The 15,564-nt window shown below is 36.2% G+C and overlaps 1 protein-coding gene and 1 pseudogene across 1 annotated transcript in view; both read left to right on the top strand.

Annotated features, from left to right (window-relative positions):
• The window catches only part of RSRC1 (arginine and serine rich coiled-coil 1), a 398,032-nt gene that overhangs the window by 222,257 nt on the left and 160,211 nt on the right, over nucleotides 1-15,564 (top strand). Inside the window, exon 7 of the mRNA XM_077864534.1 lies at nucleotides 8,497-8,548. Within this exon, the coding sequence (XP_077720660.1) occupies nucleotides 8,497-8,548 (52 nt within the window). The remainder of the gene's footprint in view (nucleotides 1-8,496; nucleotides 8,549-15,564) is intronic.
• Nucleotides 1,364-2,568, top strand: LOC144294273 (glyceraldehyde-3-phosphate dehydrogenase pseudogene; annotated as a pseudogene).

The raw sequence follows: 15,564 nt of genomic DNA, 5'->3' as shown, positions 1-15,564 counted from the left end.
AGGACAGATCTTTATGAATTGTGGTTAGGTAAAGATTTCTTATATATAATACCATAAAAGCATGACTCATAAAAGAAGAAATTGATGAATTGGACTTCACGAAGATTAAGAAATTCTGCTTCTTTGAAAGATACTCTTAAGACAGTGAAAAATCAAGCCACTCAATGGGGGTGGAGAGCTTTATTTAGAAAGTAAACATAAATATATAAATTTGTGTGCATATGTTTAAATAATATGTAAATCTCATGTATGAAAAATTACTTTCACTATGATTAAGAATCTGAAAACTCAGTAATAAGACAATCCAACAAAGATACTGACTCGAAGGGGCACATGCATCCCAGTGTTTATAGCAGCACTATCAACAATAGGCAAAGTATGGAAAGAGCCCAAATGTCCATCCACTAATGAGTGGATAAAGATGTGGTATATATACAAGGGATTTTACCCAGCCATCAAAAAGAGTGAAATCTTGCCATTTGCAATGACATAGATGGAATAGAGTGTATTATGCTAAGTGAGATAAGTCAGAGAAAGACACATTGGGACGCCCTGGGTAGCTCAGCGGTGGGGTGTCTGCCGTGGCCCAGGGCGTGACCGGGGGTCCTGGGATTGAGTCCCGCGTCGGGCTCCCTGCATTGAGCCTGCTTCTCCCTCTGCCTGTGTCTCTGCCTCTCTCTCTTTGTCTCATGAATAAATAAATAAAATCTTTAAAAAAAATCAGAGAAAGACATACATGATTTCACTCAGATGTGGAATTTAAGAAACAAAACAGACAAACGTAGAGGAAGGAAGGAAAAATATGATAAAAAGCAGAGAGGCAAACCATGAAAAACTCTTTAACTATAAGAGAACAAACAGGGTCGCTGGAGGGGAGGTGGGCAGGGGGATGGGGTAAATGTGTGACGGGCATTAAGGAGGCACCTGTGATGAGCACTGAGTGTTATATGTAACACTATTTGAATCACCAGATTCTACTCCTGAAACTAATACTACACTATTTGTTAACTAACTGGAATTTAAATAAAATCCTGGAGAAAATTAATTAAAATTTCAAAAAAGAAAATCCAACAAAATTTTGGCAAAAAATTTAAGCATCCATTTTTCCAAGGAAAAATATGCATAATGAGCACATAAAAAGGTGCTCACCACCATTAATCATTGGGGAAACAGAGACTAAAACCACTTGTTAGAATTTTGAAATTAAAAAGGCTGATTACACTAAGTCATGACTAGGATGTGGAGCAACTGGAACTCTTAGACACTGCTTGTGAGAAAATAAAACTACTTTAGAAACAGTTTGGTGGCTCTCTGCTCCTCCCCGTTCGACAGACAGCCGCATCTTCTGGTGCAGGGCCAGCTGCGTCCCCTAGACACGATGGTGAAGGTCGAAGTGAACGGATTTGGCCGTATTGGGCACCTGGTCACCAGGGCTGCTTTTAACTCTGGCAAAGTGGATATTGTCGCCATCAATGACCCCTTCATCGATCTCAACTACATGGTGTACATGTTCCAGTATGATTCTACCCACGGCAAATTCCACGGCACAGTCCAGGCTGAGAACGGGACACTTGTCATCAACGGGAAATCCATCTTCCAGGAGCGAGATCCCGCCAACATCAAATGGGGTGATGCTGGTGCTGAGTATGTTGTGGAGTCCACTGGGGTCTTCACCACCATGGAGAAGGCTGGGGCTCACTTGAAGGGCGGGGCCAAGAGGGTCATCATCTCTGCTCCTTCTGCTGATGCCCCCATGTTTGTGAATGGCGTGAACCACGAGAAGTAGGACAACTCCCTCAAGATTGTCAGCAATGCCTCCTGCACCACCAACTGCTTGGCTCCTCTAGCCAAAGTCATCCATGACCACTTTGGCATTGTGGAGGGCCTCATGACCACCGTCCATGCCATCACTGCCACCCAGAAGACCGTGGACGGCCCCTCTGGGAAGCTGTGGCGTGACGGCCGAGGGGCTGCCCAGAACATCATCCCCGCTTCCACTGACACCACCAAGGCTGTGGGCAAGGTCATCCCTGAGCTCACTGGCACGGCCTTCCGTGTCCCCACCCCCAATGTGTCGGTTGTGGATCTGACCTGCCACCTGGAGAAAGCTGCCAAATATGACGACATCAAGAAGGTAGTGAAGCAGGCATCGGAGGGCCCCCTCAAGGGCATCCTGGGCTACACTGAGGACCAGGTTGTCTCCTGTGACTTCAGCAGTGACACCCACTCTTCCACCTTCGACGCTGGGGCTGGCATTGCCCTCAATGACCACTTTGTCACGCTCATTTCCTGGCATGACAATGAATTTGGCTACAGCAACCGGGTGGTGGACCTCTTGGTCCACATGGCCTCCAAGGAGTAAGAGCCTCCTGGACCGCCAGCCCCAGCAAGAACAAGAGGAAGAGAGAGGCCCTCAGCTGCTGGGGAGTCCCTGCCCCAACTTAATCAACCCCAACACACTGAGAATCTCCTGACCTCCGATTTACATCCTAGACCCCGAGGAAGGGGAGGGGCTTGGGGAGCCCTACCTTGTCATGTACCATCAATAAAGTATACTGTACCAAAAAAAAAGAAAAGAAAAAAAAGAAACAATTTAGTAATTTCTTTAAAACTTAAACATATTTGCCATCTTTCCAGGATCCTCTCTTTGTACATTTCTTTTTTGTGTAAAAAGAACATATGATTATTTGAAATTGAGTTAGCTGAAAACTATATAACCCAACCTTAATTTTGATTTTGCATAATGTTGCTAGTTTATTCTCCAAGTTGGAGTGCTCTTTTAGCTTAGCCACAGTCTTTCTTTCAGACTTTGTACTTCTCTGTTCTTAACAACCCCAAAAGTACTGTTGGCAGCTGGAATGGCTGTTGTTTCATCAACTCCCAGAATTTCCACAGTGGTGGCCAGGGCTTCAGGGAGCTGAACAGGAATGGAAATGAGAAAGGGTGAACAAAGGGTTTAAATAGTTTAGTGTATAAACTGGCTTATATAAGAATAGGCTTGCTTCTCATTTTTCATTTATGTAGTTGTGGCTCAAAGGATTGTGCTGGTTTTGAATGTTAGCTTTGACGCTATTTTGAGATTCTAGACATGCTGTCTATTTATAAAGGACTCAGAGGATTGGACTAACTAAGAGTAAATCCAAAGTCAAGGGAGCAAGTCTAGCCATTGAAGATAGTCACCTCCACAGGCCATTAGGAGACTGACTTATCTTTTACTTTCATCTCAGGAGCATTTGTTTCTTCTTCAGAGAGTAGATACTCTTCTATATATAACACGAGGGCTTACAAATAGAGTCAAGTAAGTGTACTGGCTGCCAAGGGGAGCAGAACAGTTCTGGAGAATCCACGACAATAGGCTGCCAATCACAAGAAGACCACTATTAATTTAGAAATTTTAAGCCTTGCATGGTAAGAATTTCCAACAAAAGTACAGTTTTCTTTAAGTGAGTTAAAATTAATGGTACATTATATACTGATTTATTTTTTTGGATATCATTCCATATAACAGTAATGTTTTAACTTTATTTTATTTTTTTTAATAATAAATTTTTTATTGGTGTTAAATTTGCCAACATACAGAATAACACCCAGTGCTCATCCCGTCAAGTGCCCCCCTCAGTGCCCGCCACCCAGTCACCCCTACCCCCCACCCTCCTCCCCTTCCACCACCCCTAGTTCGTTTCCCAGAGTTAGGAGTCTTTATGTTCTGTCTCCCTTTCTGATATTTCCTACCCATTTCTTCTCCCTTCCCCTCTATTCCCTTTCACTATTATTTATATTCCCCAAATGAATGAGACCATATGATGTTTGTCCTTCTCCGACTGACTTACTTCACTCAACATAATCCCCTCCAGTTCCATCCACGTTGAAGCAAATGGTGGGTATTTGTCGTTTCTAATGGCTGAGGAATATCCCATTGTACACATAAACCACATCTTCTTTATCCATCATCTTTCGATGGACACCGAGGCTCCTTCCACAGTGTCTATTGTGGACGTTGCTGCTAGAAACATCGGGGTGCAGGTGTCCCGGCATTTCGCTGCATCTGTATCTTTGGGGTAAATCCCCAGCAGTGCAATTGCTGGGTCGTAGGGCAGGTCTATTTTTAACTTTTTGAGGAACCTCCACACAGTTTTCCAGAGTGGCTGCACCAGTTCACATTCCCACCAACAGTGCAGGAGGGTTCCCCTTTCTCCGCATCCTCTCCAACATTTGTGGTTTCCTGCCTTGTTAATGTTCCCCATTCTCACTGGTGTGAGGTGGGATCTCATTGTGGTTTGGATTTGTATTTCCCTGATGGCAAGTGATGCAGAGCATTTTCTCATGTGCATGTTGGCCATGTCTATGTCTTCCTCTGTGAGATTTCTGTTCATGTCTTTTGCCCATTTCATGATTGGATTGTTGTTTCCTTTGCTGTTGAGTTTAATAGGTTCTTTACAGATCTTGGAAACTAGCCCTTTATCTGATACGTCATTTGCAAATATCTTCTCCCATTGTGTAGGTTGTCTTTTAGTTTTGTTGACTGTATCCTTTGCTGTGCAAAAGCTTCTTATCTGGATGAAGTCCCAATAGTTCATGTTTGCTTTTGTTTCTTTTGCCTTTGTGGATATATCTTGTAAGAAGTTACTGTGGCCGAGTTCAAAAAGGGTAATACATCCTTTAAAGACTTCTAGGACAAGTCCACGCTGTTCTTACTTTTCTGTTAATATTAATACTAATTTTTTTTGAAAAGACAACAGCTCTATTTTCTATAATTCAGTCTTGGTGATATTTATCTAATTATGCACTAATTTTGATGTAAGGAATATTATTTTTTAATGGAATATAATTTTCTATCTATAAGTTTGCTTCACACGATATAATTGTGACACTGTGTTCTTAATTATGTCCTCATTTTACAATTCTTATATTAAGAAATTATATTACATGCATTTCTATTTGGAAGAATATTTTTATTTATTGAATAAGGCTTAATTTCTGGTTCTGAATAGCATAGTACCATTTGCCACTTTTAGATGGAATTCATACTAGTCCCTGAAGTGTAATACACTCTGAAACAGCTAAAGCATTAGAAACTTTGGTGCTTGAGCCCTTAAAAGTATTTCCATTCTAAACCAGCTACTAAAATTCTAAACCTTCTAACTAAAAATATTAGTATAAATTGTTCTTTTAGCTCTATATTCTGTCCCTTCTTTGTTCTTAATACTTTCTTAAAAAGTCACTATAGATAGCAAATAGAAGGATGACAACAGAAATCACACTGCCTCTTTTCCTGCTCCCAATTCCAACTCGTCTTCTTTAGAGCCAAGCAGCTGCTGATGCAGATAGGTAGATGGCACCTGGAGGTTCAGCCACGAGACCTGTTGTGATGCTTTCCCGCCTCTGGGACAAACTCCAGGTTGCATCAGTGCAAGGGAGCCCTTGGAAAGGATTCAAGGGGCAGGTGAGTGATAGAGACTACAATCCCGTATTCATTCAATTTATTCACTAGTCAGGGTAAAAGAAAGAGGTTTGCAGATGAACAGAAAGTGAGAGAACATTCACATTAGATACCCTAGCCAAGAAAAATGCTTGACAAGTGACTCTTAAATATTTATAAGAGTAAAAATATTTGTAAAATACAAATTTTAAACGTTTGGCAAACCCAACAGTGTATTTCTCCCCATAATTGAAGTTCTCCCCCCCCCCACCTCCGTGCTGCTAAAATTTAGCAGGTTATGTTTATATAGGCCGATGTATTTAGAGAGTCATCACATTTCATCTTCAGGGACAAATGTATTATTCTGGACAGATTTTTCTTTTGAACAGAATCAAAAACTCATCCTTATGCTTTTAGATCTGTGGAATTAATTGCTTTGACTTCATGACTGTCCTATGATTTAGTTAGAAGGATTCTGAAATTTGGAGTCAGAAGGGCTTTAATTTCCATCTGTCATTTACTAGTAGAGGCAAGTTACTCAACTGCTCTGGTTTTCTTTATCTTTGAATATGAAACTTATAGATTGTTAGAGAAATTAATGAAAATATAAATATGTCTTAACAGGTATTTTTATCAGAAACATCAGTCATCTTTAGGAATGGTAATTACATATCTTCAAGACAGTGGTTATAAATGGAGGAGGGAGGGAGCTTCCACGTAGGGGGATTTTATAGGGTAGGAGGTTTTAATAATATTGTTATTTTGTTTTTGTTTTGTTTTGGTTGTGGGTACTCCTCATGCTGCATAATTTTCTATGTCTTAAACATTACTTGTTAATCTTTCGTAATGAAATATGTGGAACTTTCCCATGTAACATCTTAACCAATAGTGTCCAACATTTTTCTATCAGAGGACACTGCTTCCTAGGACATTCTGAACGAACGCTTTATCATATTAGTGAAAAGTGTGATTTGTTTACTATTAGCTTGCTAGGGACCTGCTAGTCAGAGTATCATTTCCTTCAGTCTATTTTAGTTATGTTATATTGCAGAGTGTCACTTTTCTACTGTGTATGTTAGGGAGATGGCAGGGGTCACAAATCCTCTGTTTGGGGATTGAACCTCGCTCTTAAAAGAACTACTTCCCCCCGCGCAGTATTGGTGCTTTTGGAAACTTAGAGTCTCATGAAAACCCAAGAAATGCCAGCCCTGGGTTTGTACCCCTGGATGACAACAGTGAGGTGGTGCTGGAGTCCGCTGCCTCCGTGAGCTGGGCCGCGAGCTGCGCTGTTCTGCACCCTCACTGGGCTCCCTGCTACTGAGGCCAAATGTATTTGCCTCTTATCGTCATAAATGTTTGTACCAACTGCTTGGCCTCCTTGGGGAGTTGAGCTTGTGACTGACAGAGTTGTGTTCAGGAGATCTCACGGTCTTCTACTGATACTTTGCCGTGATAGCTTAACTTGATGTACATATTTTCAGTACTTTATAGACCCTGGTTGTGTACATTTTCTCTATAAACATGACAGAAAGTACTGCTTTTAAGTTTGTCAGTTCCTCCCTCTGTCCTATCCAGTCAGTCCTCTCCTGTTACCAGGTCCTTATTTCTCAAAGCCAGCTCTTCCTGTCCCCCTTACCCCCTGCTCCACCTCAGGCCCTCATCATCCTTGCTTCCTGACCGAGCTCCCTGCCGCGGTCACGTTCCTCTCGGTTCATCAGGTGAATCGCTATGCAGCTCCCGCTCCTCATGCCGCTGTTTCACGTTCTTGAGTCTCTCTGTCTTCTGTGGCGAGATCCGCCAACTTTTCCTTAAAGGTCCAGATAGTAATTATTTTAGGCTTTGCTGGCCCGAGGTTTCCTGCCACAAAAAATTGACTCTGCTGTTATTGGAGTGAGCACAAAAGCACTCGTAGACAGTGTGTAAACACATGGGCATGGCTGTGTTCCAGGAAAGCGTATTTACAAAACCGGGTCACTGGTCTAGGGCCATAGTTTGTTAACCCTTCTTCTAGGATATGAAAGACTCTCCCTGTCTGTCTCCTTGTCTTAACTACTACTTTTCCATCCTGTTTCTTACAGTTTATTCAGAAGCACCATCCAAATTGTTAAACCTTTCTTGTACATCTTCTTTCTGTATCCAATTATGTAAGTCTTTTCATTCAAACCATTTTTTCACAGAGAAATATTAAAATATATCTTATAAAATGTTAATTCTCCAATGATGGCATCATATTTAAATATGAGGTTATTTAGTCACTTGCTGACGTCTTTATAAATATATAGTAAAGTACAGTCATAAGTGTTTAAAAGAGTTTTTAACAGGTCTTTCATAAAAACCCATAACCTTGATATAATCCATATTATAGCTTGGATACCGTCAACACATTATCTGAGAATCTCAGAATAAGGTCACTGGTAGGAAAGTTGTTTAGTTTCAACATTATCAACGGTATTGAATCATTATCAACGGTATTGAGAAAACAATTTTAGGACGTTTAGTAGGAATTAAAATCATGTAACTCACATTGTGTCCTATCTTCATCATAGTTGCCCCTTTCAAATAGTTAGGAAAGCAGAAAATACTTGGTTTTAGGATATGACTTGCCTGACGTATTGGTGGTCAAGTTGCTACTTGAATTCTAAAACCTCGCTCTCGCTCCTCAGCTTTCCATATGCAAAAAAGATAACAGGACTTGATAAAGTAAAGTGTTAAGTATATTAGCAATGTGGGTTTTACCTTGTTATTAAATTGCAGTTTTTAGGCTATTGCTATTTGGTACTGATTTAGGTGCTGATTTAGGTATCATTGATTGATGCTGGATAGTAAACAAAACCTTTTTCCAGTAAATAAATAAATAAAATCATTATTGCATCATATTAGTGAAAAGTGTGATTTGTTTACTATGGTGAGAGAGTAGATTGGTAGAGCTGCTGTGATGGAGTTTTGTTAAGATGTGGATGGATATTAATATTATGGTAAAGTCCTCTAAATTTTCTGATATTTGCATTATAATACATTAATTTAAAACTCCATATATTAAAACTGACTTCTAAATATCTTTTATGGTTGATTTTTAGCCACCGGCTGAACAGGCCAAAGCCAGACTACAGCTGGTTCTTGAAGCTGCTGGTAAGTGTTCATAATTAACCTTACTAAAATGAAAAAGTACTAAAGTCTTAACATGTTTATAGGTGGGTCAAAGAAAAAGCACCTATTTTTAAATATCCTAACAAATTTATGAAATCCTGGTTATATGTATGGCCATATTTTATAGTAAATATTTCTCGCTACAGTATAATGCTAAAAGGGCATTCTTTACCTTTTTATTTATAAAATTGACTTCAATTAATTTCAATTTTAATAAAGTCCAGGTTATTGATTTTTGTATTTTATGGACTGTGCTTTGGTGGCATATTTAAGAATTCTTTACCTAACCCCCACATCACATCATGAAAATCTCCTAGGTTTCTTTTTTAAAAGTTTTATACTTTTACATTTAAGACTATGATCTGTTTTGATTTAACTTTCGTATAAAGTGTGAGTTTAAGTCAAGATTTTCATTGTTATAAAGAAAACAAGGTAAACATAATTTAGTAATTTCTCCAATTGCATTGGACTAACTGGACTATTCTGAATACCATTTAACCCTAAAATACTGTATGTTTTGTTTTTCAGTGTTATAATATGAGTGACTTTGACTTTACATATAATCCCCAGATTCACGTACACATTAAAGATTTCGCCTTTTTAAAAAATGTAAAAGATGAATGTTATCTTTTCTAAGTACTGATATTTTACTTTGAATCTTAATGTGCACTTCAAAATATATGTAACTAAATAAGTTGTCAAGGTTAATTAAACATAAGGTAGGTTTAGAATAATATCACCAAAGTAGTACGTATTTTTTAAATTATTTACTTTTTAAAGATCTTTGTAAAGAGTTCATAATTTCCAGTTGGAAAATAAGAATTCGTTTTTAACATCAAAAGTAATTGCAGACTACCAAATTATAATAGTTGTATTTTTAGTATTCATCGATTGAGAAAATATGTATGTGTATATTGATTCAAGGATTTCTTGCATTAGCTCCTACTCAGAGTGTCCACAGTGTAAAGATTGGGAGCACCACTGTATATGACATACTACTTTCATAAATCACTAAGAGTATTAAAGGATAAGAATTGATAAGTATTTTGACTATGAGTCTCTATACCACTCCATATTACTTTAAAAGTCATTTATATTTTATGCACTAATACTACTAACTTTATTTTTAGTTATATAGAAATAAAGATTTCTACATAGGATTATAGTTTTGCTTGCTATCAAGTTTTTCATATTTTGACTCAAATGTACTCTAAAATAAATGAATTAATAATAAATCTCTATCATTTACATATTGTACATTGATTTCTTTAGTAGCATTTTGCTTTGAAAAATTATTTCCAGTTTATAATTTGAGTAATGGACAAACCCTTGCTTTAAAGAAATTATTTATGATGCTTAGTCCAAAAAATATTTGTTTCCATTAATACAACTATAAAGAATTCATTTCATAGTTTTATACAGGTATCTTTATCCTTAAAATTATTTGGAAGCATATTATAAAACAGATCTGACACTCCAAACTTCATAGTGTATAACTTGCTTATATTGGTCCCAGCTGTCACCCCTCATATGTATAGATAAAGAACTAGATTCTGTGAATTTGACACACATTCAAAATATGACAATTTAGAAATTTAAAAATGTACATTAGTCTGGATAAGGACAGACCTTAGTTACATGTAGCATTATTTACTTAATAATTTTCTTCATTTAACATGCTGTCACCAGCTTTTCCCTCTCATCAGTAACATTTATGATATACATCCTATTACAAATTGTGTTTACTATAATTTAGATTATTTTCTTGGGATTGATTACCATAGAAATGAGTTTTTGAGGTTAGAGGGTATTAATATTTAGAGTAGCTTTTTATGCATTTTTGCTAAATTGTTTTGCAAAAGGTCTGCACTATTTTACATTTCCAGTGATTAAACATTTTTACCAAGACTTCACTTTTTGATGCCAATTCCATGAATATATTGCCTTATAATATGACATAACATATTATACCCTTTGAAAAACATCCAGTTCTCCCCCCCCCCCTCCCCCCGCCAGTACTTCTTTTAATGAGAACTTTGGACTTAGAGAAAAGTAGGTGGATGGATAGGGAGCATATAAACAAGTACATAACTTATTATCAAAGTTCTAGATCTCTTTCAGTGATGAATATAAAGTGTTTATTGTATTATTTAAAACAAATAAAGGGAGAATAAGATGAACTTGAGCTCAGTCTGGAAGTCTTGCAGTTAAAGTCTAGCCTAGTCCTAAGATTAAGGTACATGGATAAGAATGTCTGATAGCACCCATTTTGTCATACTTGGGTTCTTAGGGAAAACATCCTTGACTTTGGTGCCTTAAAATTGGGTACAAGGAAAGACTTAAGGCTGCATGTTAGATTCTTGAGACAGGATTTATTTCAGCTTTATAATTACTATAATCTGGTAGATAGGGTTTTTATATAAAGAAATCCTGAAGTTACGTAGTCCTTTATTCTAACTGTACATCCCAGAAGAGAGTTTTATATATTAACATTGCATTGTTATTAATTTATGAGTGAATATCAATACTATTGATTTGGAATTAAAATTTGGCAACAATTATTAGTGGTATGATTTCAAAAGACATATATATATATATATATATATATATATATATATATATACGAGTATAACATTAAGCAAAATGTGATTGTAGGATATCATGTATATTATACAAACATGAATTTGAAGTCATAGATTTTATTGTATTTATCATATTTTTATACATTAAACTTCCATATTTATACTTTGTTATGCTCAATCTTCAGATTTAGATAGAATCTTTTTTCATGTTCATTAACAAATTACAATTGAAACCAAATTTCATGTTTCTTGTTTAACTTTTAATTCAAAGGTGATGTAAAGTTAAGGTTATACTAAGATTGCCTTTCTGTTATTTTCAAATGGCAACAGGACACAAAGTTGTAGAATCATATAAATTTGTAAGACTGAATCTTTAAGTTGTAACCTCAGCTAATGGCTTATCCTATGATATTGAGTAAATCATATTAACCCTTTGTGCGTGCTTTCCTTTTTAAAAATGCTTTTACCGTTCTCCCATTTTTATTAAGATGCAAAACTTTGAAATTTTTAGCTGACTTCTTAAGAGACAGTGATTCACCTAGAATAAATGATCTTATTTTGAAAATTTTTTATATTTATTCCTTTATTATCTTTCCCACTGACATCTCCTTAGACAAGATGTCAAACATTTCACCCAAAGGTTAATCCATAAGTTCCTAATTGGTCTCTTGCTTCAGTTCTCTTCTGCCAAGATGGTAGTGAATAGTGGAAAGGTTCTAAGCCTACTTACTTTTTGTGGCCTTGAGCAGTTTGATGTCTATTGGTTAGCCAAACATAGGGTTTTTTTTCTTTTTAAATGGAACATGACAGATGTATATATTTTCTAGTTTACTGTAGTTTTTCTCTCTTTTTAAAAATAAGTAATTTATTAAGGCGAAATTCACATAATATAAAATTAATCGTAATTGTTTAAAAGTTAACTAATCAGTGGCATTAAATACATTAATATATTTACATTAAATATATCAATACATTTACTACTGTGCTGTATAACTACCACCTGTCTCTAGTTCTAAGACATTTCCGTCACTGTAAAGTAAAACCTCTTACCTATGAGACAGTTTCTCTCTACTCCCTGAACCCCAGCTCCTGGCAACCACAGTCTGTCCTCTGTTTCTGTGGATTTATCTATTCTGGGTATAATGGAATCATATAGTATGTGACCTTGTGTGTCTGGCTTCTTTACTTAGCATAATGTTTTGGAGGTACAGTCACATTGTAGCATGTGTCAGTATTTTATTTCTTTTTATGGCTGAATAATATCCAATTGTATATATATACATCATTTATTTATCCACTTATATATCGATGGACATTGGAGTTACTTCCACCTTCTGACTGTTGTGAATAGCGTTGCTATGAACACGCATATACATGTATTTCTTGGAGTACCTGTTCACAGTTTTGAGTGGTATACACCTAGGAGTGTAATTGTGGGGTAATTTGGTAATTCTGTTTAAGTTTTGAAGAAACCACCAAACTTTTCCAGTGTCTGAGCAGTATTACATTCTCATCAGCAATATACAAGTATAATTCCCTGTTGTTTCAGCTAAATCACGTCACACATTTAAATTACCTATTTGAAAGTATTTTGCTTTAGGAACTTCTCTGTACCATAATTTACTCATTCGTAAAGGGGAAAGATAATAACTACCTCATAGGATTTTCGTGAAGATAAGTATAAAAAGGGATATGTCTAGACCAGAACCTGGAAAATGGTAGCCACCAGAAAATGTTTATTTCTATATTGCTTTTTGTGATTATCACTGCTGGCTGGTTCCTTCTCAGCCACCATTTGCTCATGCTACTACTTGGGCTCAAAATTAGTCCCTGGCCCTCAGTTTCTTACAAAATCAATTTTAGGCTTCTGTGCTTAAGGTTCTGTATGGTGGATCCACAGATTTTTCTATATTTACTATAATTCATTTCTGAACTTCTCATTATTCTTTAAATTACTTCTCTTTTCTACCTATAGATCTTTGCTCATGATTTTTTCTTTTCTAGAAATGACTTCCTCCTTCCTCTTCCCACCTCTAAACACTTCTAAATGAATCTCCAATAAGATTTCCACATGATTTTTGTGACCATTCCAGGACATAATCTCTCTCTCTCCTTTTTTGAATTCTTTCTGTCCTTGTCTGTGCATGCCATTTATGTTGTTACTTACTCACATATGGCTGATACTAATATTTAATTATTTCGTTAGTGTTGAACTTATTTTCCCATTAAATAATAAACATGATGCAGGTCAGGAACCAGAGCTAAAACATCTAAGCCTTTACCAGGAGTTTTAACAGCACTTACAGAGAGTGGAACTTTACCAAATAAGAATCCAGCTATTAGTCTTTGGTGAACAAGTCATTGTGAAGAAACAAACAATCGGGAAATAACTGAAAATTAAACCTTTTAAATGGTGGTATGCTCATTTTAACCACTAATTCATTTAAAATGAATACACAAAAAGTTCTCTGGCTTCTAAAATAGAAGATACTGATCAATAGTTGGACTTTTTAATCTTAAAATTGAAGGTAGTACATGACAAAAAAGATGATGAAACAATATCACACAAGAGGAAGAAAGAAGACAGTAAGTTTACTTAAAAGACTTGTGTCTATTACTTTTGTTTTCATTGTTGTTTGACATATTAGCAGCAGTCCAAACATTATTTGGGTTTTCTGCAAAAACACAGTATCATCTTATGCCATATGTGTGCATAGGTCTGAAGAAGAATTTAAAGGAGAGATTTTTTTTCTAAAATGTACATATTTTTCATCAATATGAAAAGATGACTCTTCTCACAACATGGTTTTAAGACACATTTTTCTCTACAATCTTTTTAATATTTTACTTTTAATAGAATTATTGACGCAATCTTTAAAATTATATCTCTAATATTATAAAAATAGAAATTTCCTTTAGTACATGAATGGTAAATAACTTTTATTATAAAATCTGTGTGTAATATTTCATTTTCTAAATAATGCCTAAAACTTTTTCTGTTTTGCCTTATAGTTTTTTTAAAGCACATTCATAAATCCTTTATCATTTAACTCACATCACAGCATGGAGAGCTAATTAACTCCATTTTACAAATATCATGAAAGCATAAATGATTTGTAAAAGACCACATAGCTAACAAGTGACAGAACCAGGACTCAAATCCAATGATTTCTGACTCTTGAGCTATTTCTGTGCATAGTTTAAATCCCTGAGTTATGTTGGGCAGAGAGGACGACGATAGAAAATATTTCCATATACATACTTTATTTTGTTAGGTATAGTGCTATAGTTCCCTTACAGTAAAATAATTTCTATCCTCAAGCCTTAGTTTCTGAAATGAGTTTTTTCTAATTGATAATAAAAAATTATTAAAGTTTTAGCCAGAAAAAAAATGTTATTTTCCTTAACTGTTAGAGTGCTCATAATAGCAAAATTTCTGTTAATTTTGAAAATCCTGATAACGTTTTATGATCAACAATGTTTTGATCTTCAGCCTCAGTAAGGACTTACATTTCAGTTCCCCTTGCTGGGATAGAAGCTGATTAAGTATTGTGAAACACAGATGAGTTACACACATGCACACTACGTCCAGACAAGGAGCTGTGCTTAGCAGTAAGTCATAAGTGCCTCATTCTGTCTTGATTCTTCTGCTGCATGTGAAATTTAGATTTTATTTTCTTAGTTAGCAATTAAGTATCTAGAAGCCTATTCCTGAGCTTTTCTCTTCATAGCTGTGCAATCTTCAAAGTCCGAATACTTTTCTAAAGTCCATTCTAACTGTAAATATCTGTGATTCTGAGAATTACAAAGGAGAGTACCACGATGGTGTTGAACCATTTCTGGGAAGCACAAGAAACCATTCTGCTACCCTGTCTTAAAACCAACAGAGATTTTGCTTTATAGGTTTCTGACCACTGATCTGTGGCCCCCAAGAAATAGGCTGATTTGTTGAGAGAAAAGCTGTCATGTCAGATCTAAAAAAACACTGAGTAAGTGACTGAAAAGTTAATTTCCCTTTCATAAAATAAATAGTTTTAGGCTTCTTTTTTTTCCTTGTACAGGATTCTGTTTGTTAGGATATTGGCAGTCTAGATTCATACTCAGTCTCCCTAACTAACTTTGTGAATAGTCTCCTTTAGTTTCCTCATCAATAAAATGGAGATATTAATAGTACATAATTAATGGTCGTCACAGAGTTTAAGGGAGTTAACATTTGTAAAACGTTTAGAACAATACCAGGTACATAGTAAGTGTTCAGTAAATGATAGTAGTTGGTATCAAAGGCAGTATAGTATGGTGGTGAAATTCTCATACTCGGTTGGCCTGGGTGCCATTCCCAGCTCCATAATTTACTCATAAAGCCATCGGAGGGTTGGTAAAGAACTTCAGTTCTTTCATACATGAAATGGGAATAAT

Source organism: Canis aureus, chromosome 22, assembly GCF_053574225.1.
Source record: "Canis aureus isolate CA01 chromosome 22, VMU_Caureus_v.1.0, whole genome shotgun sequence".
NCBI lineage: Eukaryota > Metazoa > Chordata > Mammalia > Carnivora > Canidae > Canis > Canis aureus.
The sequence above is the reverse complement of the archived record's forward strand: the minus strand, read 5'-3'. Positions and strand labels throughout refer to the sequence as shown.